The sequence below is a fragment of the Leptidea sinapis genome, chromosome 2 (assembly GCF_905404315.1).
Source record: "Leptidea sinapis chromosome 2, ilLepSina1.1, whole genome shotgun sequence".
Taxonomy (NCBI): Eukaryota; Metazoa; Arthropoda; class Insecta; order Lepidoptera; family Pieridae; genus Leptidea; species Leptidea sinapis.
The window spans coordinates 23,259,325-23,286,754 of NC_066266.1; the positions used below are offsets into that span (position 1 = coordinate 23,259,325).

General features: G+C 36.7%; 1 protein-coding gene across 1 annotated transcript; it reads right to left on the reverse strand.

Annotated features, from left to right (window-relative positions):
* Positions 1–26,964, reverse strand: LOC126975341 (gelsolin, cytoplasmic-like). Its single transcript, XM_050823191.1, has 17 exons — positions 26,841–26,964; positions 24,028–24,102; positions 21,865–22,057; positions 19,513–19,628; positions 15,979–16,156; positions 14,781–14,872; positions 13,084–13,329; positions 11,906–12,020; positions 10,343–10,463; positions 9,158–9,293; positions 8,198–8,336; positions 7,436–7,530; positions 6,662–6,787; positions 5,262–5,382; positions 2,832–2,980; positions 1,259–1,369; positions 1–541 (listed from the first exon to the last, which is right to left on the reverse strand). Exons 1-17 carry the CDS (start codon positions 26,901–26,903, stop codon positions 377–379), a joined length of 2,241 nt encoding a protein of 746 aa, XP_050679148.1. The 5' UTR covers positions 26,904–26,964; the 3' UTR covers positions 1–376.
* Between the last annotated feature and the right edge of the window lie 466 nt (positions 26,965–27,430).

Below are 27,430 nucleotides of genomic sequence, written 5' to 3' on the forward strand. Positions count from 1 at the left end.
TCATCTGGAGGGCAAAGCCAAATTGGCTTCGAAGAAGCTGGGCGTCTTAAATAGAGCACGGCAATACTTCAAGCTGGCCACATTCTAGAGCTCTACAAAGTGCAGGTCGGGTCACATATGGAGTATTGCTGTCATCTCTGGTCTGGCGTACCCCAGTATCAGCTCGATCCATTTGACAGGACCAGTGCAACGCATAGCTTCTCGAATAGTCGCGGATACAGTGCTGTCAACTTCGCTTCATTGTGTGTCATCTATTTATCACGGGGTGTGTTCTGAAGAGCTGTTTCACCTGATTTCTGCCGCCGAATTCCATCTGCACACGACACGCCACAAATTAGGATATTATCATCCCCACCATCTGGATGTGAGTTGGACCTCAAAAGTGCGGTTTAGTTAAAATTATCAAAACAATTACCTCCCACATATTGTCGTCCCATTCCGGGAAGAGTTTCTTGAAGTTGGCGGGTTCCCGGCCCTGTTTCACAGCTATCACAATTGCAGAGTCCACTGTTCGGTCCAGGCCATCGTCTTCTATATAGTTCTGTTGCATCAAGTAATTATATATAAAGAGCATGTCTAAGAAGAAGAACATCTCTAACTTAGGTAGAGCCAGATAGACAAGGAAAGCGAATCTCTTGTTAGTTGTTACTGTAACCGATTTTCATTGACAAGTCTCAAAAAGTCAGCCATTGACGAATATTAATACACTAGCTAACGTACGCGTTCACAAATCAAAATTCGTCGGTCAAGTCGTCGATACAATATATTCTAAATTTTAATTAACTACAAGATAAAATATTTAGAACTACATATTTACAAAAATACTCTACAAACTTGGATAGGCTTTTAAATAGGGTAATTGAAGACTAAAAGGTGAGTTTTATCTACAACATTCAGAATTTGATGCTATGTTTCACATAAAAGTTACGACATTCAATACTTATATGCATGTATTTAATAATACTATTATTTTATTACGAAACATATTGGTCTCACGCAGTACAACCAACTTGTTATCAACACTGTGTACTAGGAGTCTCGCTAAAACTGTTAAAATATAATTTACAATGAACAATCCAATTCGTAAATGTAAATGGAAAGCAATTCTCTGGTTCTTGGGTCTGGGAATGGGCGTACCTCAATACTGAGACAATTCCTGTTTCTGGTATATATTTCGGTTTAGTGTTGCAGGTTGCATTAAATCGATATTTTTTTTTGTAAAAAGATTAATAATAAGACAAGAAAGCTTACGGCTTACCTCGATGATTAAGTCCTTCGCATTCTTAATCCTCTCTGGAATATTTTTTCCTTTCCAAAGATATAACTCTTCACCACCGTCCAAGATGTACACTCCATCATCAGATAAGTCCTGAAGATAATAGTAGTAAATAGAGTTAGTAGTGCAGTTAAAAAAATTGTAAGTTATAAAAAATCGATGTGTACTATATTTATAATAAGAGTCACGATGAGCTGATGACCAGTGGTGTTTTGGTGGCTCAAGCACTAACAGAACTAAGTACTGAGCCAGCTCCTTATAGCAAGGAATCACTCGCCATAGAGTATTTTTACTTATGTTTTATGTTCAATAAAATAGTAAGCTAATAAAGTTTTTTATATTTCTAAGAAGTAGGTAAAAACATTAGCGTAGATAGTATTTTATTCAATCTCCGCGCCTCTGGACCCCACGGGCCAAGTGTCTCGACATCAAGATGGACTCACTTAGACCGACATATTTGGGACGTTGGCTGGCTTCGGCAGTCGTAGCAGAAGCCCCAGCAACAACTGAAGTAACTTGGACATGAGAAGGAACCAGAGTTTCGACGCAAGTTGGGTCCCACAACAGCGCCCTTCCCCGTGAGAAGGGACTAGGGCCATACCATCAGGACGCTTGCCATCGCGGCCGGAAATACCATTTGGTTCTAAAATTGATCGTATATAAGAGTGGCAAATGCCCTACAGATGACTTCATTAATATTATGCTGGCATGACGACTGATACGACCTGCCAATTTTAGGCAGGATAGCCCGTGATTATTATCCTCCTCTTCGCGTCGTTTTCCTCATTACTGAGGGTCGTGACTCCCCCGCTGCATCAGTTTCTCCCGTACAATTCCCCTCCATCTGCTGTGATCCTTAGCCTTATGAAGGGCATCATGGAAGTTGATGTTTAGAGCAGATCGTATTTGGTCCGACCATCTCGTGGTACTGCGTCCTCTGGGACGCCTGCCATCTACCTTGCCTGTCACCATCAGCTGTTCCAGATTATGAGCCTCTTTACGAGCAATATGTCCAAAGAATTCCAGAATCCTACTTCGGCGTATTGTGGAAAGTCTAGTTTTGACGTTAAGTGCTCTTAGAATAGACACGTTGGTTCGAAAGGCGGTTCATGGAATCTGCAGCATTTTTCTCCAGCACCACATTTCAAAGGCGTCTATTCGGTCTCTGTCGGCCTTTTTCAGTGTCCAGGTCTCCGCTCCATAACTAAATATGGAGAAAACTAGCGAAGTCACCAATTTGGTTTTAGTTTTACGCGTGATGTTACGGTCTCTGCATATCTTGTGCATCTGGGACATTGCATTTTTGGCCATCCCTATACGTCTCCTTATCTCTTTTTCGCATGATCCTGTATTACTAATGTTGACCCTAGATAGACGAAGTCACTCACGATTTCAAGGTTGAGCGTTCCCGTAAGTTCAAGGCTGTTGGTACGATCCACTATTGTGATTATTATAATTGTGTACAAATTACTCATTAATTTTGACTATTGCCTCAGCATTTACGAAGTTCTTAATCTAAGATTTAAATCTTGTAAATTACGGAGGTACTGCTAACCTTTTGAACGTAGTCGGGTGGCAGCTCTTCAAACTGCACTTTCCCGCCAATAGTGACATTGACAGCTGTCAATGTGAAGGGCGTCGTGACACGACGATTGACAGTCATCTGCCAGCCAGACTGGGGGGCTACATCTTCTTGGGCTCCACCTAAATAAACATTTTTGCAACGATTAATATTTTGTGTGGTGACCAGGCTTTTGAGCCAAATAATGCTTGCACAAGGCATAAAATGTATAAAAAATACAAAATTCTAGAGCACCTAAAATGAGAAAGCAAGGGGTCAGAGGAAAAATCAAAGATGGCTGTTTTGTATTTCATTGTAATGGTGTCTTTTATGAAGCTTTTGTTCTTCACGATCAATGATATTATGGTTTTAAAAGAGGTAGATATGTAACTAGCGCGCCGAAAATGAATCGCCTAAATGAAGGCAACTGGCCCCTTTGATCGTAGTCGCTCTCTCGATACGAAAACGGTACGCACGCTTTTGTTGTTGACAGAATTGCTTACAATTTGAAATAGGTACAATCATAGAATAATAACGCTTAGAACGTGAGTAGGCCCAAGCGAAATGAAACAGTTTCAATGTGGTCGTTTATGACCATATACGTTTCCCGCCGCGTCAGTGTCATTCTGTCAACTTCCAGCACAATCAGTGCGCGAAATTTAATTGAAAAATGACTTACTCTGCAGTAAAAGGGTGTCACAAAGCGTCTTATAATAAAAATTACGATAAGAAAATCAGATTTCACACCTAAATACTCGTACTATTTCCCAACTTTTAATTTAAGCTAATTCGTTAGTCAAAACAGCAAAATATTTTGTAAACAAAACAGACGCCATTAAAAAAATATGTTACCCGCTATAAAAGTACTATATGCTTACCCCGAGTTCCTCCGCTGGGATAGCTTTTTGTGTTTATTGGTAGATAATGATTGGAGGCTATAATATACGACGCCACATGATGTTATAAGTATTCAAAGTCAAAGTCAAATAATTTTAATTCAATTAGGGTTAGACCTAGCGCTTTGAATAGTCACTTTAAATATTTCTTTTAAATTACTGAATTTACCATATTAAGTTCGGAAAAAGTTGAGCTCGTGAGTACATTAACGGCCACTCTTTTTAACCGACTTCAAAAAAGTAGGAGGTTCTCAAAACGTCAGTATGTTTTTGAAGTGAAACTTCTTTATCGACGTATGAGAGAAATTTTATAGCAAAACGTCACGATTTGCGGTTACGCGCCATTTTGTTTTTTTTTTCTTTTAATCCAAGGTGGCCGCCGTGCAAAATTATGATTTCAACAATATGGATACGGTATCCGAGGTTTTCGAGGGTGCAGAGAACGAATTTGGGATCATTTTTGAAAGCCAAGGAGGCTGCCGCGCAATTTTACGATTTCAACGATTTTAATTCCATGTGGCACAACAATTTTCGAAATATGCCTATAAGTTGTTTAGCATTAGGGTAATCATTATAACCACCCTCCCCCTCGAGAACCTCGGATACGATATCAATATTGTTGAAATCATAATTTTGCACGGTGGCCATCTTGGATTTAAAAAATGATCTCAAATTAGTTCTCTGCACTCTCGAGAACCTCGGATATAGCTGAGAAAGGCGCCTCTATCGTCTCGTTTTTTCGTTTCATCGAGTTTCAAAAAACAACGATTCTAAAAAACTCCTTTACTTGTACTTTAAAAATTGTTGCAACAATAATTAAATTCATGCTGTTTTTATTAAATTCTTAATGAATTCTTAAATTTATATTTTATTTCTTCTTTCTTATTACAAATAAACTAGTATTTCTTACAATTTACTGATTTAGGGAAATGTCTATTCACTTGCAACATTATTTGGCTGTCTGTGTGCGTGTTGGCGAATGTTATTACGTGACGCTCACGCACACATTAATTATAATGTTACTTCTGTATTGACAGGAACTATGAATGAAACTATCGTTCTGAGCGTTATTATGCCATGGGTACAACATTAAAATGCCGCTTTGTGTTATGGGAAGATGAACTAATTACGAAAAAAATATCATAGTATTTATGTAATACTATGATTTTTTTACCACTGTTAAGTTATTTGATTTCGATAATTCTCTAACAAAATAAATATGACGCCACGACATCGCCGATCGCCGCAAAGCTGATCCAAGCCGAACGGAACGCGACTCGAGTCTCGAGTGCGGACATAGATTAACGATTTCGTCATTTCTGCGAAATATTGATGCTGTCTGTCGCGGGATGATCGAGGTAGTATATTTTAGGAAATGATGTAAAAAAGGCGTTGTTGCAGTAAAGGTAATAATTTTTAATAAACAAGTGAAGTTTTCATGATGCTGTTAAAATGTAACGTATTTGTTTTGTATTGGCTAACAAACTAAAAAATAATGAATTTTATATTTTTCACCAAATGGACATACCCAAGGCTTCCCAGAACTCATCAGTCTCCTCCCCTTGCTGTATAACGGATATCTCTCGGTCTTCGAAGCCGACCAGTTTCACAAACTCAAGAGCTGCCTCTTTTTCTTTGGTGTTAGATTCCTGTCAATAATTTTAAATTCTTAACAAAAATAATCTCTTCCTACTTTTTTTTATGACAATACGCGACTAGCCGAGAACAAGATGTTCATCTGAAGGTAATTGCCCATTACAATCGGATGCCGCTCAGGATTCTTAAAAGCCCAATAATTCTGAGCGGCACTATTATTGCACTCGTCACCTTGAGTATGGGCAAGATGTTAAGTCTCATTTGCCCAGTAATTTCACTAGTTACGGTGCCCTTCAGACCGAAATACAATATGCTGACATACTTTTACCTAACGGCAGAAAAAGGCGCCGTTCTGGTATCCATAATCTAGCCGGCATCCTGTGCAAAATAGCCTGCCACTGTTAAATGCCCTTAGTCCTGCTGACTTTTACGACACCCTTGGGTCTGGGACATCCCTATTCTTTTTATACCCCGGGCAAGCACAGGGCAAGCACAGGGCAACCCTACTTCTACTGCAGTAAAGTCCCGTTGTTTATATCGGTAGAAATTACAGCGAGAAGAAAAATTTGGAGGAGGCTATGTTACCAGGAAATCAGAGTACCACGGATGCTCTATGACGGCACTTCTGATGGTTGATTGGACAGAATTGAGCAGGCCCTCAGAAGCTTAAAAACCACGACAGAGTCAGTCCGAATGAAGGTCCTGTATTCGTCGGGCCGAGGTCCAAGAGACTTTTGACGAAATTAGTAAAACCATAAAGCCTTAATTCTTAGGGGATGATCTTGGCGAACAAAAAATAACTTTAAGATGGCTAAGATGGCGGTTGGACATAATTGAGCAGGATCTCTAAATAACGACATTATGAAAGCGAATAGCTGAGAGTAAGACTGAATGGAGGTTGCTGTATCGCCCGAGCCGAGGTTCAATAGAATGCTGCACTACGACTGAAGTAGAAACAGATCCAAACGTGATGCAATTGGATTGACAGGGGATGGTCTTGACACACAGCAAAAGAATAATTAAGATGAGAAATATTGTAAGGACTAAGAGAGGTTTGTGCATATTATCAGATTGTAAGAAAACTGTGAACCGCGGATGCTCTAAGATGGCAATCCTGGTGATCGGTTGGACGAAAATGGGCAGGACCTCCAACCCTTAAAAATGACGAAATAAAAGCGAATAGCGAAGAGTATGACCGAATGGAGGTTTTATATCGCTCAGGCCGAGGTTCAATAGACTGTAGAAACATTAATTCTAGCGTCATGTTACTGAGTTCCCACAGGTATGCCCACAAAAAATGAATAATTAAGATTAGAAATTTAGATACTATACCTTGCCATTCCACACGAAGATAAAATCTGGTGTCTCCAGAACATATACATCGTCATCTTCCAGGGTGTCAACTGTTTCAGGCACCTGAGTTATTCTCATATCAACGCCAATATCTGTGCCTTCAACCTGAAAATCAACGCCGAGTAACTATCGTTTTACTGAAAAACTGTGGCTTATTGAACACCTAAATTTTCATAGCCTACAAAATGTTATCTACCTAGTTTGGATTTGATTGTGATGAAACACAATGGACTTTCGACAAAAAAATTATAATAATAAAAGTCACATTTATCAGAGATGAGGAGGTTTATGTGATAAATCAAATCAAATCTAAATCCCTTTATTCATGTAGGTCGCGGAAATGACACTTATGAATGTCAAAATATTTTCTTATTGAATCTACCGCTTGTTGGGCCAATGAGAAGAAGTAGCAAGAGACTCATTGCCACTCTTTTAAATCAAGATTTACATTTTCATCGTTTTGCAAATAATTTCAATTACAATATAATATGTAAACTGATGCAATAAACATACTCAAACGTCAAATAGTCAATATCGTTCACGAGTAAGTCAAAAAAGTTAATGTAAATTAATATAAACCAAAATATTGAGTACAGTAGCTGCATCATCCACACACATCGGTACGTTCGTTTGTCCACTTCCATAAAAAATTCTAAAAATTAAATGAAAAATAAAAATTTCATCAGCTGCGACACCCTTCAAAACTTTCACCGGTAAAGCTATTAAGTTTTCTCCTTTGTATTAAGTACTTACCCTAAAAAGGCGTACACCATTATCGTCATAAGATTTATTATAGTTCTCTGGTTTGTAATCATTATCCTCGCTGCCATATAATATGCCCAAGTTTCCTGAAAGGTTTCAATCAAAATTCAATCAAACCCAATAATCACAATTAAAACTAGTAGGTACTTAATGTCATAGGTGTTCCCCAAGGAAACATAATATAATCCGATACGTATGTATGAAAAATAGTTTTATGATCAAGGTCGGTATTTATTTTATGTTTTTTTAATACGGTTATCTTACCGTACACTTTAAACCATTTAAAAATTTACAGTTTAAAATTCCTAATAGAACCCAAAAACATCATAGTCATCATCATCAGCCGGAAGACGTCAACTGCTGGAAAAAGGCCTCCCCTCATCCGACGTATTCCGGCGATCTTGACCATGTGCCCTGAACTATGTGCTATGTGAACTATCTTGAACTTTTTGCCCCACCTACTTCCACTTCAATTTCGCAATCATTTGGGCTATGTCAGTGACTTTGGCTCTCCTTATTTCAGATTGCTGGTAATAAATAGGTACTTGAAATTATACGTGGGAATGGGTACTATTGTATACCTCTACCTAGAATATAATAAAACTTTCCATACAAATGAAAACCTAGGAAAAAAAATGAGCCCTTAGGTGTGTAGAGCTGCCGGTATTTTGAGAGGCATCCTGTTATTATCATTATGATTTCTTAATTTTATAGCTGGGTCTCTTTTGAATGAAGAAAACAGAATTATTGTACCTTTGAATATCTTCAAGAAATGCTTAGGTTCCTTTCCTTGCGGCACCTTTACCACATCAACATCTCCCTCCAGCTCTTCTTCCAGTTGGCTGGCCAACTCTAAGCCAGTCTTTTTCGTATCACTGCTTGCATCAGCACCCTTCAATAAAAAATTTGTTATTTTTAAAAAGATATCCCTTACTTCTGGGATTGATTATACAAATTAAATTTGTAACCATAATTTATGAACGATTCGTGACTCAAACCCGTCAAAGTCAAATAAACTTTATTCAAATAGGCTATTATGCGTAACAAATTAGTTTGTAAGTTGCTGCATCCATTAAATGAGCCGTGTTCAAATAATATAAATTATTTCATGAAAAGTAATAAAGAATTAAAAGTATAAATATAAATTATCGTATATTAGATGCATCGACCTTTAGAGCTTGAACTCATTGTGTAAGGATGCCGCGTGTACATTGATGGTCGTCATTAGGTCGGGTCTTAGGGTCGCTCCATTCTCAATCTGTGGTATCATTAAGAAAGTCATTTATGGTGAAGTTACCTTTACCACACAAAAAAATTTAACAATTCTTTTGAATTCGAAACACATTTATTCTGTATTTTTTCTGGAATCTTAGCTAATAGATAAGACAAGACCAGCATATAAGTAACTTGATTAACTATCATTTTTAAAGTATATAGAAATAGAAGGGTGCAATTATACTAACAGAATTGTGATTATATGTAACACTAACCGTTCCCCCCCGCTTCGCTGGGCATATTTAAAAAAGAAATAAATTTAATTTAATTGAAATTATTACGAATATAATAATAAAAATATTTTTGCCATAAGCCATCTAGGATAAATTTCGCATCGAATGACGGTAGTTTCATGTCGATACGATCATTGACTTAGGCTTGAAAGAGCCTCAAACAAAGACCATTTTCATGGTATATACATAGATATCTGTAACTTACGATCCAGCTGTAGACAATATATGCGTCGTTTCCATCTGCATTGCTGTACTGGTACTTGATGACGTAAACTTCGCTCTGGTACAGAATCGGTAGGGCTTCCATTCTTTCTGTCACATCTTCTGGCTCCTCCGTTATCCTGGTGATATAAATATCAGTGAAAATAAGGTTTTTGTATATTCATGCGAGATCATTTCTAAATTGAAAATGACTTATCTTTGAAGCGAATTCATGCATTTAAATAGCTGTCCATGTCGAGATATTCTGTGATTATTCGATGCGGAATTTCAGTAAGAAATTATGTTAATACGATGCACAATGTGGAATAGCTATATTGGTGTATGATCAACCAATGCGGAATATATGTATTAGTGTATGAACATTTGATGCGGAATATCTGTATTGGTGTATAATCTTCGGATGCGGAATATATGTATTAGTGTATTATCATTTGATGCGGAATATCTGTATTGTTGTATGATTATTCTATGCGGAATATCTGTATCGGTGTATGATCATCCGATGCGGAATGCCTCTTCCAACCCAAACGCCGGATTGTCACAAAATCTGCAATGGCTTCGGAGACAGCTACTTTAGTTACTAACCGAGCGGGATCACCCACCAATGTCATCCTTAAATGTCTGAAGGTAGCTGAAGACAGGGTATAATACCTAAAAATGCTGCGGTCACTATCATATGGATCTGCAACGTCAAGGGTCCGCTAGACTTTATTTTTATGAAAATAAGTGACGAGACGAGTAGCAGCTTCAGCTTTTCGTAATTAATACGCCCTACCCATTAATATGCAGTGCCGCTCAGGATTCTTGAAAAACCCAAAAATTTTGAGTGGCACTACAATTGCGCTCGTCACCTTGAGACATAAGGTGTTAAGACTCATTTGATTAACCATAAATTCACTAGCTACGGCGCCCTTCAGACCGAAACACAGTAATGTTTACATATTACTGCTTCACGGCAGAAATAGGCGCCGTTTTGGTACCCATAATATAGCCGCCTTCCTGTGCAAAGGAGCCTGGTAGACTTCCTGTTAGCATTGAGTTGGCAGGAGAAATGCTGTCAACCCGTCACGCAAAATAAACAAGACGTCGAGTTGCAGGAAACATCCCGCTTATAATATTATTCTTTACCTAGCCTTCTACTTTTTACTGATTTAAATAAATCACATACCTGAACACAGTGAGCTGCCCTGAGCCATCATCAGGCATGTACCCACGAGCTGAAGCGCTCTTGCCGATATACTTGGCGATGTTGGCAGACTCCTCGGCGTCCCCGGAGAAGTAACCTGCGTCTGATCATTATAGCATTATGTTATTAATTTATTTGGAGTGTAATCTATATTGAACAAAAGGAAGTGCGTTCGATCTTCTGATTTCATATCTAATAGAATTCAGAACATCGATGTGAGTGGCAGGAGATTTCCTGGGCCACCTCTCAGTATGGGGGTACCACAAGGGTCTATTCTCAGACCGTTCCTCTTCCTTATCAATGTAAATGATCTTCCTAAACTTATCTTCAAAAAAACATATGATAGTATTATTTGCGGACGACACTTCACTGATTTTCAAAGCGAATACAAACTAAATTATGTATAACGAGGTAAACGATATTCTATCTGACATCGTGTACTGGTTTAGCTCTCATTAGCGCCTAGAGATAAATATGTCATCATAGTTGTATCGTTAATATGATTATAAGATTTGCTTTATTTCATTCCTGATCTATGTTGTAATATTTACAACAAAAAGGTGACCATTCAAGTGAACATAAATAATTTATAATAGTAAATAATATTACGTTCAATTAAATGTAATTTTGATAAATATACTGAGAATGAACAGTCATAATGTTTATTTATTTAAATTTCGGATTCAAATTCAAATTTTTATTAAAAATAGAATTTTATATCACTTATTCAAAGTAAAAAACTACCACCCATTTGAAAGTGTATGCCTCACACCCGAGAGGTACAGGTGCAAGAAACTCAGCGGGCTTCTTTTTTCACCGAACCGAAAAAAATGATGGAAAATGTGAAAACAGGATAAAAATAGTTAAAAGAAATTTCTATTTAAATTTAATTTTAAATATGGAAGAGAATCATTTTGAAAATGGAACAGACCCGAGTGTATATAAGCCGTACTGAGCGTGGCCTACGGTAGTTCTAGTTAGCCTAGCGAAACTCTCTATGAAAAAAGCGATTCACTCGATTGTATGAAACGTGCAGTTATTGAGAGATTCACAGATGACGGCTATAATCTTGTAAAAAAAGGAGGAAGCCGAAATCCACTACGTTTTAAGCAACTTTTCTGTTTCAAACTTAGCCGGATTATACACACTTCGTGGCCAATCGCGATAGTGTACTTACTACTATCTCAAAGTTTTTCAAATGACTGCACGTTTGACACTAAACTAAATTCCAATTTTTTACTTATAATTTACATTCTCTTTGGTTCTAGTTCAGACTCGAAATTGAAAAGGAAAAGTAGGAAGAAAAAAGAAGTAGTGAAAAGTATGCAAAGTGGAAAGTGATTTAGTGAGGAGAAGATAAAAGAGAACGAATGTTCGGTGCGTGGGATCTGCTGAATGCACCGCCATCTGAAGAGGAACAGCTGCAGACCGGCCAAATGCAAGTTCCTGGAAGTGAACGCAAATAAAGGCTCGTTCCTTTAAGCTGTGTATGACTTTCCAACCCCTGACCCACTCTCGTGACAATATGCATAGCAAAACACTTACCAAATTCAGTCACTATTGCCCTTACAGCGCCAGAGCTAGTAACTGTGTCCCAATTATTGAAATATTGCTTGAACGTGGCGCTTTCGAACCCTTCCGAAACACGAGTCACGTGAACCTAAAACATTTAATGATACTAAATATTGTACAGGGTGGTTTTTTGAGAAGGGCGGTGATGGCCAAGTCGGAAACTACCAGACTTAGAGAAAAGTCGTGAAAGGAGCCCTCAATTTATAAGAAACCAATAACTGTATATTTAGTTTTTTAAAATTTCTTGAATTTTTTACGGAAATCGACCCGAATAATATTTTCAAGAAAATACATCCCGTATTATTGCACCAATGGACTCTGTTGCTGATAAGGATCAATCTTTGCAATGAAATGTATTACTAAAAATGAAAGGTAATACCAAATTTTTTTGGTTTATTATTTTTACACGGAAGAAAACTCACCTCTTATTCAAACTAAGGTCATTAGAGACACGTAAAACAAAAGTTTGAAAAATTAAAATGCAGTTATTGTTTTCTTATAAATCGAGGGCATGACTCCTTTCATGACTAATCTCGTAGTTTCCGACTTGGTCATCACCGCCCTTCTCAAAAAACCACCTATATAATTATAATCCAACAGGCTTGCTACACTCGGAATTAATTTAAGAAATAGTGACTCTTCCGTCCAAACAGTGCCAGCAGATGTGAAAACTTGAACATTAACGTTGTGCATTTTCAATATTTTGGAATGGTTAGGGAATAATTCGCAAGATTTACTTTATATATCTGTATAAAAGTATTAGCATGTGGATAAATACAATATTCATTTATTGCGCTATCGTTCACAAATATGACAATTTATATTACATACAAAATTTAACACTTCACAACTATTACGATTATTTATAAACTGTAAAATATTTCACGGCTGAGATGCGATCCCTAAACCTCACGGTGTTACGGCTTCGCAATCACAATGATTCAACCACTGGTCCAATGACCGTATGATCTATTAGTATAAATCTTTCATCCATAATTTCACCGACTGTCTTACGAATATACGATCAGGTCACGTGTCCTGACACGAGTTTAAGATGTTATACCAATCGTAATAAAAAGTGCTTAGTGCCGCTAAAGAAGTATTCACTTCAAAAAAGTTATGAACAAGAGCTGTTGAATTATGATACTTACCCAAGCAGGGTACTCCTTCAAATCCAAATACTTCTGAGCAATATCGTTGTAGTTCTTCTTAATATCAGCGTCAACCTCTTTTCCGATCCAAATGTACACCCCGGAGCATGGCGTATCCAAAATATAGATTTCTTCAGAAGACAGCTGACTCTGTTTGAAGGGCTTATTCAGCGGATCCAGTTCAATTTCCTCTCCATACACAATTTTGTACAGATACACAGAAGTCATACTCTCTCGTGAGTAAAGCTGTAACATGTAGGAATGTTTACATTACAAAGACAATCAGCTAACGTGTCTAATCTGTACAAACTATTCAGCTATAAGAGCGAGTATTGCATAAATGCCTGTTGATATTTTCGCTCTGAAATAACTGACGTAGGTACTACACTCTGGCTACCTATTATCTGTGGACCTCGCTGGAACGTGAAACCCCCTCCGGTTCCCCTTTCACCTCCTTCGCGCTGTCCTGTTGCGTCAATACGGCTTGCAGTTTCATCACGGTTAGGTACATGAAGTTTTCATTGTTAAAAATTTTTTATGAACAATGCGGGACTCGAACCTGTGCGAGTGCTCTTCCAACTGAGCCAACCGTTCGAGGGACGTATCGTTGATAAAATCTTGTATGCTTTGTTTAACACTTTCACCAGTGAAGTTTCCAACAATTTATACGACACTTTTAGTTAAAAGGTAAGCAACGGTAAGATAAAAACCACGAAACAAAAGTAATACAAATTAACAACTAATTACAAGCTATATAAGTAACACAATACTATACACGCCTATTATACAATACTATAATGAATTAGTTACAAATGAGTTAAGTATTCAGAAAACAAATATAAGAATGGGGTTAGAAAAAATCAGTAGGTAATTATTTTAAATATCACAAACCAGTGATATGAAAACATTTAACTTTTCATGAAATATGCCAATATGACTGTATGCTCTATTATAACAGCTACATTATATTGAATATTAACAGAAATCACAAGTCTATCAGTAGAATATCAAAATCTCAAATGGCCCTGATAAGCACTTAATGCAACGTAGTGATCTTGACTGATTAGCGCTCATTTAAAAAAATGAAAATTACAAAAAGATGCTTTGAACCACGATGCGACAATACCGTACATCTAACCTGAGCATTGAAAGTGATTTAGCTACATGCGGAACTGATTGTCACCGAAATCATCAACGATTTTTCGGCGAAGCCCGGAAGGTTCCGTTTGTTAACGCTAAAATGTAATATTACAATAAATTATTTAATGGAAAACTGAAAAAAATGATCCACATCAATTGGAAAATAATTTGGGGCTAGGGGGCCTCCAATTCTTTGTTGCAACAAGGCCTCTGTATCTTTAAATCTGGCACTGTCGCGAGCTTCTTGCGAAGTGCGCGTATACGAAATAGTGCGGTTGAAATATCGCATTTTGAAGTGTTGTGAAATTTTCTTCAAGTGACCGCCATTGTTCCTTACTGTATTATTTTTGAATATTTATACCAAATGATTTTCGAATGTAATATCTAAAAATGTTACAAGAGGTGAAAAATATTTAACTAATAATTTTTCTCGATGGACAACACACACCTTAACTTGACGCGGCGATTTTACTACTATACTTATTAGATTCGGAATATTTCATAGATACTAATAATACTACATACTCAGCTAATAAAAAACAATATTCACTTACAGCAATAGATTGCTCATCAGATTGGATATCTTCTAGTGAACCGGAGCCAAGGGCTTCGAAGAACTGGTTGATGTCGTCATCGGATGAAAACTCATCTGAAAGAACATAAACAAAATACATAGCATCACAGACGAGTAAAAAAAGAAGGACTCCGCGCCGTGATATTAGCAACTGAAGCACCGTTATGCTAGTGTGTGTGCTGCTACGGGGGATACTAGTTACACAATTTTTTCTCCCTTAAATAATCATATATGGTCACAAATACTTATATAGTATCGTTTTTACACTTAGTCACAACGCACGACGGCATTTTTAAAATATTTTATTGAGACGCAAACTGATCTGTCACAGATGATGACAATTCTCATCATTGCCGCCTACCGGCCTGTAGTAGGGATTCCACAGAAATATGGAATCCCAAACCTAAATATTATATCAATGGTAGCAGCAGCTATAAACTCCATCTAGAAGGACTGCCGCTCAATAAATGATCACGGACGATTGTGTGGATGCCTACACTATTGATGATAAACGATTAACTTGCTCGATGACAGACGACCATACAAGTAACGATTATCGCCGATAGTGGAGAGGGCCTTTCCCAATATTCAGTCTATCCTTTCCCAATATTCAGTCTATCTCTTACTTGAGATAACTATCTCTTATAATAAACTGATAATCTTAACTATTGTTGACGTGCGCGTTGATCCGTGCACGCTCTCTGTCAGTGGGACGACGTTTAGCTTACCAGCGATACAAAGTTTGTATAGAAATTGTAATACACGCGTCCCTATATAAGACGATAAGAATGACTTATCGGGTATATTGGGCCAGCTTGATAATATTGACAGCTACTTACTGACAGTAGAAGGTAGTAATTTATCTCTATCTGTAGATAGTATATTGGGAACGGCCGTTAACGTTTCGTGCGTTTATTTGCAAGGCTGCTTGACAATCGGAAAACTTCAGAATTATCATTGTATTGACAGTGTTGTCAACGATATAGTCAACATTCAACTTGGTTTTAACCTCAGATATAATTGCGTACCAAGTTTATTTGTTAGGCCGTACATATTCTAATCTCAATTAATTTAAATTAAGGTAGAAAATGGTTATTTAACAAGCAATTGAGACAACAATCAATACGTAAAGACAGTCAGTCTAGTCATTTTTGATCTGTGGTCCTATTGGTTAAACTTACCAATAATTTCAATAGTAGCTCTACCATTGTGGTAGTCATCTCTGAGAGTGTTAGCTACGCTAATGATCTTCCTGCGCTGAGTCGCCCTGGCACCTTCCGGCATCAGCACGAAGATGTCGTGGTCTACCTCCAAGATGAAGCAGTGCTCTTTCGTGAGAGATGACGCTTCTGCTAGGACCTAGGAGAACATTAGGAGTCAATTAATATCAGCATAACATGTGCCAGTCAGGTATATGAAAAAAGCATAAAATCTATTGCATTTATTACACTTGACTGAATTTAGTCGTCTAAATCCAGAAGCAACTTACAAATTAGAAGTTTCTGATCACACTGTTCTGAATTTAGTTACTGAATCAGTTACCATTTCGTCGCCGTCGTCGATGACACCAGATACCGAAAAATTGGCATTTGCCTAACCCTGGCCATTGGCTCAATTAAAATAGAAAAAAGAAAAAAAAGAAGATTGGTGGAGGAATTATGGGTGTTCTACATCCAGAGGGCTTCAGAAATTATCTACGAATGGATTCGAGATCGTTTTACAATCTTCTGGCACCTATTGTTCAAAAGCTCTTGCTTTTTTTTATCCTACAATACAGTATTAGTGCAAAAGAAAGATTGGTCATAACACTACTTAGATTTACTGCAACAGGAATTCATATCAAGATTTAAAATTCAGTTCTTTATTATCCCAACCCCTGCTGACAAAAATTATCCCTGAAACTTATTGGGCTATTACTTGCCCACGCACGAAGAGCTACTAGCGACTGAAATAATTAACTTAATCCGATAAAACCTTTCTAAATGCGATTCTTATTAGGTTTCTAAAATCTAAATGATCCAGTCAGTCAGAAACCATTCTTATTTCTGAATTTAGGATGCTAGCTTGCTGAATGCGATAATAGTTGTCTAAATTGAGTAACGACTGAATTCAGACTTTCTTAAAACTTAGCTTTTACACTTTTGCCACCAAGTTTATCATTGGTGTAGCCACGACTTATCACGGCATTCAAATTGCCCGCTGACGTAAGGCGAGAGAAATTTAATTAATGAGTCCTCATAATCCATAATTATTTCTATTGTTAGTCTATATACAGCATAGGCGGGTAGTCAAGAGCTGTTCCAGTAGGTTTTCACATTACCACCGACATTTTTCATGACGTAAGGGTGGGTGACGAGTCGTATTAAAAGGTTAAAATAATTATTAATCTTAACTTATACAAATTACGTGACACGTTGTTTGTCCGCGATGGACTCCTAAACTAATGAATGGATTTTAATGGGGATTACTTCATGGAGTGCAGTTTGGTCCAACATGAGAGATAGGATAGTTTTTATTTCGATTTGGGACCCATAATTATTTTTATTTTCAATATTTGTTTTGTATGGACATATTTTCTATGAAAGAATTTAGTGACGCACGGTTTGACAGTTGAACTGTGAAACAATTTCATTTTAACAAAAGGGAGCATTTTTTACAAAATAATTCTTGATGTTTTGAAATATTATTGGCAAATTCCTATAAAACAGTATTTTTCTATTATCTACAGAACAACGTCTATAGGGTTAGCTAGTTAATCATAATTCATGACTAAATATATAAGACAACCACTCGATGTAATTTGCTTCTGCATTTTTGCAACCAAAATTTATCGACGATCAGGTCATCTCCGATCGGCTTGATTCTTTGGCATTGCGTAGAGATGTGGGTTCTCTCCGCATCTTCTAACGCATTTATCACGGGGAGTGCTCAGCGGAGCTGTTCGGATTGATTCCATCGGCCGAATCCCACCACCAGACATTACGTGCAAAGTACCACCCGCATCACGTAGACGTCTGGCATTCTACAACCGCGCGTTTTGCAATACATTTCTTACCTCGCCACTTTGTGGAATCAATTACCGGCTGCAGTTTTCCCGAACAGATACGACTTAGGGACCTTCAAGAGAAAAGCATATTCAACCTTAAAGGCCGGTAACGCATCCGTGAGCCTCTTGCCCGTTTGCCCCCTCTTACATAAAAGAAAGCTATTTAGAGTTATATTAACCGAACGAATAATTATTTACTTTAGAAGTGATAATAATATTAATTTAAAGGAAAACGATTATGACTAGAGAACTTATATGGAATACCCTATATACGATCCAAAGAGTGCTATATAGTATCCAAAGAGCATTCTTACGATACCTTGCATACATTACTACTGGAGTCTCTTAAAGACACCCGTATCATCTCCTCAGGAAATTTAATACGATTCCATTGCTCGATCGGAGATCTCTTGCCGGAGTAATATTTTTGTACAAACTCTTGAACGGTCAAATACGTCGATATTACTACATTAGTAATAACCTCTTACATAATTAACCTTGCTGTCCCATATTCATTCCCAAGATTCAAAATCAAGAGAATCTTCCAAGTTCCTTCTGTAAAAACCAACCTGGGAGTTCAGGCACCTCTCGCTCGAATTCTTCGCAAGTTCAATAAGTTAAACGATACCAATTCAGAACTTGATATATTCAATAGTGTGCTGGTCTGGTTTAAAGAAAGTGTTGATAAACACTTAGCTGGTACTCAATCTGCATTTGTTAAATAAGTAGTTTTAATTTTTTTTCTTCTCCATTATTTCAAGTAATAAGTTAAATTTATAATTTGTTCTTTCATTTCTTATTTTGTTAGTTCAATTTTCAGAAGTAATTAGGGAGTATTTTTTGTAATTTTTATGTTCACCATATTTTTTTTTATGGAATAGGAGAACAAACGAGCGTACGTGTCACCTGGTGTTAAGTGATCACCGCCGCCCACATTCTCTTGCAACACCAGAGGAATCACAAGAGCGTTGCCGGCTTTTAAGGAAGATGTACGCGCTTTTTTTGAAGGTACCCATGTTGCATCGTCCCGGAAATACCGCACAAGGAAGCTCATTCCACAGCTTCGTAGTACGAGGAAGAAAGCTCCTTGAAAACCGCACTGTGGAAGACCGCCACACATCCAGATGGTGGGGATGATATCCTAACTTGTGGCGTGTCGTGGTGGTCGAAGGTGGAATGAAGAAAGTCCTATACTTAAGAACTATTCATTTATACATATATATAAATTAAATTGGAGTGTCTGTTTTTAATATTTAAAAAACCATTTATTACTACATGTAAATGAATATATATACGGTATATATACCAAAATATTTTTTCTTTACCATTTTTGTCTGTCTGTCTGTTTGTTCCGGCTAATCTCTAAAATGGCTGGACCGATTTTGACGGGACTTTTATTGGCAGGTAGATTGTGTAATAAGGAGTAACTTACGTTACGTTTATATTAGATTTCTTTTTTATTTTAGAAAAATAAAGTAATGTTGCAATGTCCAAGAAACGGTTTAACTCTAAAAATAATTTATATGGCAAAACAACGTTTGCCGGGTCAGCTAGTAAAAATTGTATTGAATATGATGTGGTGTGCTTTAATAAATAAATAAACTAGAGTCAATTTTATGTATGCAAAGTTAATTCAGGCTTTAAAAAAATAGTTTGTAAATATTATTACTTCTTCAATCCTCATGTTCTCGCATCCCGAGAGTTTCAACAACCTCTTCTCAGCACCAGCATTTGTTTCCACCTCAGTGAATCCCGATTCGTTACCACCTTCAATATATCTTATTGCTGGAAAAATATGACTTGTATAAAATAAGACAAAGCGAACTTATACCAAAAAAAATAAGCGACGGTCGCGACGAGGTTATGTTCAGATTTAATCGGGTATAGTCCGGTCAATTTAGACATTCGAAGTTACATAAACTTACAAAAAGTTGTTATCGTCATAATATGCACACGTTTCCACGCCACCTATGAGGTAGTGTACTTAGCGAGTTTTTATAACTTTTTGAATCGTTATATCTCAGAAACGGTGGCTCGTAATAAAAAAAGTATAGATACATTTTTTATAGATAGTTTTATGTTCTACAATTTTTGTCTGAAGCACTGAAGTCTGAAAATCGCAAAAAACTCATATTTTTGACCTTTGACCTTGAATAAAAAAAAAATCCATACACGGGAATGACGGGGAACTTTTAAACATTGTTTATAATTATGTTTTGAACAATATCACTGATTTTCAGCTTGTTGGGACTTTATGTAACTTCACTCTAATTTTTTGGTCTAAATTGACCGGACTAGTAGTCGTATAAGGCGTACCTATTCTTCATGCGTATTGTTCAGCTGTTCTTTTCCCTACACAATAGGGCAAGTTGTGGCGTGAAAGATACAGTTAATGATACACTAGGTACGATTAAAATAAACATTAAATAAGACGATCAAGCTACAAAAGTGTAATACATAGATGCGTGGTTTGTAAATCTAAATAGATTATTTATTAAACCTCGGTTTCACCAATGACACTGCAAAACTGAGTTTAATAAAATTCAGTTTTTCTTAACCTAGTTCAAATGCTGTTGTTAGTTGCTAGTAGGCTCTGTTGATCTTGATCAACAGAGCGTACTTTTTTTTAATATAAGGGTCGAGACGAGTAGGACAATCAACTAATGGTAATTGATACGCCCTGCCCATTACAATGCAGTGCCGCTCAGGATTCTTGAAATACCCAAAAATTCTGAGCGGCACTACAACTGCAGTCGTCACTTTGAGACATAAGGTGTTCGGTTCGGTTCTTCGGACCGAAACACAATAATGCTTACACATTACTGCTTCACGGCAGAAATAGGCGCCGTTGTGGTACATTCAAATTCAAATATTTTTATTAAAAATAGGATGTGACATCACTTATTGAAAGTCAAAAACTACCACCCATTCCAAACCGAATGCCTCAGACCTGAGAAGAATGGGCGCAACAAACTCAGCGGGCTTTTTTTTTCGCCGAAAAAATATGTTTACAAAATAATATTGTACAATTACACTTATTATTTAATAATCTGAGGGCAGTCGCTCCATTCCCAATCTGTGGTATCATTAAAAAAGTCATTTATGTTATAGTAACCTTTACCACACAAAAGTTTTTTAACAATTCTTTTGAATAACGTAATACTTTTGTTTTGAACATTTTCTGTGATCTTGTTGTAAAAACATAAACATCGCCCCACAAAAGACTTACTAACTTGACTTAGCCGAGTAGTAGGCATTATAAGTTTATGTCTGTTCCTGGTGTTAACATTATGAAACATTCTAAGTGCGTTTACATAAAGCCAAAGAGATTATATGTCAAAAACAACGTTGATAAGTTTGAACAAAACCAAAATTGTTATGTCAATGATTTTATTACGGTAATGACAGTAACAGATATTGAATGCGATGAAATATGTTAAATGTCTATTTGGCGGTCAGCATTTAATCGTGTGTAAGCTGTAACCGCGTATTTTGTGTTGGTAAACAGCGAATTGTCTATAAACTCGTTTACAGGCGTAAACTAAGTTTAAAGTGTACTAATCACGAAGTAGAAACTTCAATAGTGAAGTTAGCAGCTTTCAAAATTCCATTCAGCAATCACGGACGAGTAAAAAAAGAAGGACTCCGCGCCGTGATATTAGCAAGTAGCTTTATACTAGTGTGTGTGCGGTTACGGGGGATACTAGTTACAGAATTGTTTCTCACTTAAATAATACTTCTATAGTATCGTTTTTCCACTTTTTCACAACGAACGACGGCATTTTTAAAATATTTTATTGCAACGCAAACTGATCTGTCAGACGATGGCAAATCTCATAATGGCGGCCGATTAGCTTGTATTAGTGTAAGTGTGTGCGTGGGGCTGTGTATTTACACGTTAATCGGCCTGTTTTGGTGCTACACTGTTATGTAAGATGACACGGAGTCCTTCTTTTGTTACTCGTCCGTGTCAGCACTTTATTTTTAAAATCTCTGATGTCGTCTCTTGTTTTTTTCTTACCAGGTTGAAAGTAGCCCAGAAATTTACTGGACTCATGTCCCTGGACTTCCCGATGGTGAACGGCTCCGCCACCGAGCTGGTCATCCAGGATGACCGTGTGGATTGCTGCAGAGCCCTTTTTGTCGTGCGTGGTCTTACTTCCGAGCCAGAAGTGAACATCGTAAGAGAGTGTTGATGTATTATCTCCTGTTGTCTAGGATGAAATATATACTAACGGGATAATAGTTTGAAAACATTTTTACAAATAAATAATAGTTAAAGAAAAAAAAGGGTTTTATAAATAATAAGATATTTTTGGTCTACACTTTATTTAATAAATAGGCATAAAAGTCATTTATTTTCTCAAAATTGATTCCATTAGAGTACTTTTCGATGTCATTTCTAATATACTAGATACTACTACCGCTTCGGAAACAAATGGCGCTATGACAGAGAAGAAGCGGCGCGAAAAACTCTCCCAGCATTCTTTTTTTGCGCTCTTTTTAATAAAAATATACACTATTGGACTGTCATTGCTGTTGCTATAAAATAATAATAATCTAGTCCCAGGCTGTCCGATCACTTAGATATTCAGCTGTGGAGTAGTAGGATTTACGGCAGAGCCATTTTTTTAATAAAACATTTAAATTTATTTATAGATAATGCCTGAACAGTGACTGGGACTTTATTATAAAAGTGTATATATTTACCCTTAAAGCTATTATGTATCTTATGAAGGCTAATAGAATTAGTTACAAGCAATCCCTTATTTCTAGTCTTATATGTATAATAATGAAAAACTACTAAGAAAAATAGTCCACTGAGAAACTTTTGGATTTATTTGAATTATACAGTTAAAGTTACTGTTATTGTTAACATTAAATTAACATTCTTAACCTTCAGAAAATTAGTACCTTTCTTTTATTATATATACTGACAACAATGTGTTAACAAGTATTACCATAGTCATGAACTGCCGTAAGATATCCCAATTAATAATTACATTTTTTTAACTACTGTTACTCATTTTTGTATTAATAATACTATTTAATATAATTATCACTGATTAGAAATAACTATAATAGCATTATAATATTCAGATCTTTAATTAACCTGATTCACCACCCCACACCCATCTTATATTTATATATTATATATCAAGGTATAACATATCTATGTATTTATTTACCTTAGTTTTAAGTTAGTTTTAAGATCTAGTCATTAGTGTTAAGTTAAGTTAAGTGATAGCAAATTTTTCTGAGACCTACATATATAAGGCTTAATTGTAAATTTCTTATTAAAGTATATATGTAAGTAATTTTTTATATATTTTTTACTATCAAATACAGAAATTAGGAATTTGATTTTTTTTTTCGAGTATGCATTAATTATTGTGAAAGGTAAGGCGAAACTGTGCCCTAATTGTCTTTTAAATGTAATTCTAAGTGGAAACATTAAAATACAGATGTAACAGTTTTATTATGAATTACCAACCCCTTCTACAGTACTTAAAAAATATATTTCGATATATTATTATAAGGGCCCACTACACCTCAACACAAAATCAGATTACACACGCATGCCTGCACAATTCCTGCAAAATCCTGCGCCACGACGACTTGAACAAAGGGGATTCCTGTGATCTTTATCATAACTGTGGTTCTTATGATTGGTCAACAAATACTGTGCCTTTCGGCTTTTGACTTAATCTTTCTACTACATGTGCCCTTATACTGATAAGTTTTAAATTCCTTCAAAGTTGAATTCCTTTCGCTATGCTTGCAACACGATGGAGTAAAAGAAGAAGGATTCCGCGCCATGATATTAGCAAGTGAAGCACCGTTATGCTAGTGTGTGTGCGGTTACGGGGGATACTAGTTCCACAATTTTTTCTCCCTTAAATAATTATATATGGCCACAAATACTTATAAAGTATCGTTTTTACACTTTTTCACAATGCACGACGGCATTTTTAAAATATTTTACTGAGACACAAACTGATCTGTCACAGACGATGGCAATTCTTATAATGGCCGCCTATCGGCCTGTAGTAGTGTAAGTGTGTGCGTGGGGCTATGTATTTACACGTTAATCGGCTTGTTTTGGTGCTACACTGTTATGTAAGGTGACACAGAGTCCTTATTTTTTTACTTGTCCGTGGGTTGTAACTGTATATTTACTCACCTTTAAGACAATGTAAGAATCCCCGTTATAGAATTTTCCGTACATCTTATCGTTTATTGGTACAGGCTCGAATTGCTGAAATTAACAAAAAATAATTGTCACTCAAGCATATCTTATGTATCTTTAAACGAGCATTTTTTGTATATATATAATATGAATCTCACACACGGCTCCAAATATTTTCATAAAGTTTATACAGAACAATTATTACGGAGGAAATATGCATCACTCGGTGATGGATAGGAACATATTTGGGGTGGAGACGATGGGGCCTTGGAGTTCATCGGCATAAAAACTCATAAAAGAGTTATCCAGGCGTCTAACCGATTTAACAGGTGACCTATCTTTATTTTCTTTGTGTGATCACCGCCGCGCACATTCTCTTGCAACACCAGAGCAATCACGAGAGCATTGCCGGCCCTTAAGGAAGGTATACGCGGCACTACAAGTGCGCTCGTCACTGTGAGACATAAGGTGTTAAGCACAGACATGGATCCAAATAAATGCCGCGAGTGTATGCACTTCGCGTGTCAAAAAGACGACAAAAAGAGGAGAAATGCTCTTCCTTTGACGCTTTTATTTTATTTTTTACTATGATTTATATTAGTAATAAGAAATACCGACTATTGATGTACTGAAAACGTCAACTAATGATGAGGTTAGTGGCTACACGTTAGGCTCGATGCACTTGCATTTTTAAAGACGTCACAGTAGGTACAAAAAAAAGGGCACGCTTGGTTTTCATACAGACGGAGGGATTTGCGTTATCTACTTGGATATATGTCTGTGGTGTTAAGTCTTACTTGCCCAGTAGTTTCACTAGCTACGGCGCCCTTCAGATCGAAACACGGTAATGCTTACACATTACTGCTTCACGACAGAAATAGGTGTCGTTGTGGCACCCATAATCTAGCCGGCATCCTGTGTCAGTGTTTAAAAAGCTATAGGGATTGCCCTAGAATCTATGCTTGAATGAGGCCGATTGCTTCCGCAAGATGGTATAGAAATCATCCGTCCTTGGTACCGCGAACATTACTGAGACGCTATAAAAACGAGGTAGCCCCAGCAACATACTCCAAGAGTTATTATATTGAATGCGCAGAGCATTGTAAGCCTTCTGTCTATACAATTTAAGATTTCGATACCTACAATCCCCGTAAAGGTATCGAAATCGTAAGTACGTGCGGCCTCTGCACAGTAGGCCAGCCAGTAGGGACTCACGAGCGAGCCTTGTCACCGTTTCGACTGATATTTTAAAAATGGAGAAACATAAGTAAAGCACATTAAAGGTCATTGCGTTCCAAATTAAAAAAGAAATTAAACATCCTAAAGACGATACAATCTAATTTAAAGTGCTAGTCTAATTTATAGCTATTTGTTTCCTAATTATCTAACCTATTTGTTAACCTATTTATTTCCTTTAAACTAAGTAGGTTTGACTATTTTGTGGTCTTCCAACGCATACGAATGTAGGTTTTGACAACGAAATAATATTGATTTTATATTTCGATTACATACCTATTTATATAATCGAAAAAACTGAGCTACTTTTATAAGATGACCTCATACTAGGTAAGGTACAGTTCTAGGTAAAGAAGTCAACCCTAATATCGTTAGAAGAGGTAAGAGTCACGCGATAGAAAGAGAGGCAACTTTTAGGTGAGTAAAAATGTTGGTTAGTAGCGCTGTGTGATCTGAATCACACCTTAATGTGTGAGCGCTAGAGTCCTTATTTCTTGAATTGATTTTGCAGAGTGAGACTTCCGTACTTGTACTATGATATATACTCTTTGGTATATCTGACACAAAGGCTGCCTGTGTAGAAAGATGGTAAGTACCTATCGAATACTATAATCGTACACTTTAATCTCACGAAAGTTCGGCATGACGTAATAATACTGATTATGCTAAATTGATGTGATAATGAAGATAATATCTATTTTATACCTGAATTGATAATAGCTGTCCATTTATTAACCGACTTCAAATAGGAGGAGGTACTCAATTCGACCGGTATTTTTTTTATGTATGTATTACGCTAAGATTAATGATCCGATTTAGGTACGTGATTCTTCTCGTTCGATACAGACTAGATGTCATTTGGTACCATAAAAATTTTACATAGTTCGGCCCAGTACTTTTCATTTTATGAACATTTTTTATGAAAATTTTTGTTTCCGTTGATGATGTTATTGTAGTTTGTCTACGTTTTGTTAGGAGTTCTCATTCGGGTTGTTTATATATTATTATTGTTAACTGACACAAAAAAGTAAAAAATAAAAAGAACTACGTTTACTCATTTGTTTGTTAAAAAACAAAGCATTTCATTAAGTTCTTCACATTTATACACCAGAGGAATCACAAGAGAGTCACATTTGAATTAAAGATATTATGAACCGAAAACACCTTGGCGGGCGAGGCTTTTACCAGTAGGAGGCTCCTTTGCACATGATGCCGGCTAGATTATGGGTACCACAACGGCGCCTATTTCTGCTGTGAAGCAGTAATGTGTAAACATTATTGTGTTTCGGTCTAAATGGCGCCGTAGCTAGTGAAATTACTGGACAAATGAGACTTAACATCTTACGTCTCAAGGGCACGAGCGCAATTGTAGTGCCGCTCAAAATTTTTGGATTTTTCAAGAATCCTGAGTGGAACTGCATTGTATTAGGCAGTGCGTATTAATAACCATCATCTGAACGTCCTGCTCGTGTCATCCCTTATTTTCATAAAAAAAATTGAACCGGGGACTTGGTTGTGAGAGTGTTGACTCTCAACGGTTCAATAAATAGCGTCAACGGCTTAGAACTTACTTCTATTGTCCATATTTCTATTCCCGCTTGTGCGCCGGCTGTTTCAAACACAGGATGCTCCATGTTTGACAATGAAGACCACACACACTGGATGCACAGGTGACTAATAGTTGTCGTGAGTTACGAACACTCAGCGACACTAAATGAACCAATGTTGCGATTATATAGATAGCGAGCGCGATACGGCGAATTGAGTGTCTTATCAGTCAACTTAACAAGATATTCGTTCTGATTTTGTTTATCCAAACTGTACTGAAATCAGACTTTACTTAGGTAAAACTGTGCTGAGTTCCAGTTTAGAAATAGAAATATATTTATTTACAACTAGCTGACTCGACAGACGTCGTTCTGTAGATAGTAAAAAAAATACTGTTTTATAGGAATTTGCCAATAATATTTCAAAACATCAAGAATTATTTCGTAAAATATTCTCCCTGTTGTTATAATCAAATTGTTTCACAGCGGTACTGTCAAACCGTGCGTCATTAAATTCTCTCCATACAAGTATGTCCATACAAAACAAATATTGAAAATAAAAATAATTTTGGGTCCCAAATCGAAATAAAAACTATCCTATCTCTCAAGTTGGA